Source organism: Hippocampus comes, unplaced genomic scaffold (assembly GCF_001891065.2).
Source record: "Hippocampus comes isolate QL1 unplaced genomic scaffold, H_comes_QL1_v1.1 C16889056, whole genome shotgun sequence".
Lineage (NCBI taxonomy): Eukaryota > Metazoa > Chordata > Actinopteri > Syngnathiformes > Syngnathidae > Hippocampus > Hippocampus comes.
In genome coordinates, this window is record NW_017840639.1 from 1 (window position 1) to 1,113 (window position 1,113).

General features: G+C 54.3%; 1 protein-coding gene across 1 annotated transcript; it reads right to left on the bottom strand.

Annotated features, from left to right (window-relative positions):
• Positions 1-6: 6 nt before the first annotated feature.
• ltb4r (leukotriene B4 receptor) lies at positions 7-1,026 on the bottom strand (the record flags this gene model as incomplete). Its single annotated transcript, XM_019859266.1, has 2 exons — positions 414-1,026; positions 7-331 (listed from the first exon to the last, which is right to left on the bottom strand). Coding segments are annotated over exons 1-2 (795 nt in total), but the record flags the coding sequence as incomplete, so codon positions are not given.
• Between the last annotated feature and the right edge of the window lie 87 nt (positions 1,027-1,113).

Genomic DNA, 1,113 nt, shown 5'->3' on the forward strand with positions numbered 1-1,113 from the left:
CTCTTTCAACATTTTGGGTTGCCGACCCCTGACCTCGGAGGTTGACGGAATCACCTCGATGATATTGACGATGTGATACGGCAGCCAGAAAACGGCAAAGGTACAGATGATCATCAGGATCAGCCGGCTGCCTTTGCCCCGCCGATGGAACATGGCGCTCTGGAGGCGGCAGATCACGGACGAGTAGCACGTGTTGATGAGGGAGAAGGGCACCAGGCAGCCCATGATGGTCTCGAAGGTGTACTGAAAGACCTGATGACCGACACTTCGCCAGTGGTACGGTATGCAAAATCTCAACGTGGCATTGTTCGGGAACACTTTCCTCAGGTTGCTGCACGCAGAAACACACATACACAGGAACACAAAGCTGTAATCAAGTCGCACCGCACTATCAGCGCACATGCAGGACTAACCTGCGGTAGAAGGGCATCGGAAGAGACAGCAGGAACGCCATGATCCAGACTCCCAGGAGGAGAAACAGCAGGGAGCGCTTAGTCCGCATCTTCTGGGACATGAAAGGCCGGGAGACGGCCAGCCAGCGATCCATGCTCATCAGGCAGATGAGGTAGATGGAGACGTACATGTTGACATTGCACAGGTAGTGCACCAGCTTGCAGGCCGCTGAGCCAAACTCCCATCCCTGCCCCCCAGCAAGGTAACGCAGGAATATGGGCGACGTGAGCAGCACCAAGGCGTCGGCAACGGCCAGGTTGAGTACCAGCAAGCACGTCACTGAGCGCTTTTGGACACGACAAACCACCGACCACACCACAAAGAGGTTCCCGGGGAAGCCCAGCGCAAAGGCCAAGGTCAGGATGGCGATGCCGACTTTGGCTGAGGTGCTGACGGGCAGAGAGAAGGCGGCGGTGCTGTTGGACACCATCGCTTCATCCGTTGAATGCTTTGACTTCTCTGACTGGTGTCTGCGACCTTTCAGAGATTTGAACAGGAAACAGGATATGTTGAATTAACAGCAGGCAGGCAAGCTGCATTGTGCTGAAGTGGCGTTACAACATCGCACTTTCACAATAGAGCCCCGGGACACGGTGAACAGTGAGATGAACATTCCAAACATGGTCAAGTATGAACAAAATGAAATCAAGTTACCAGAGT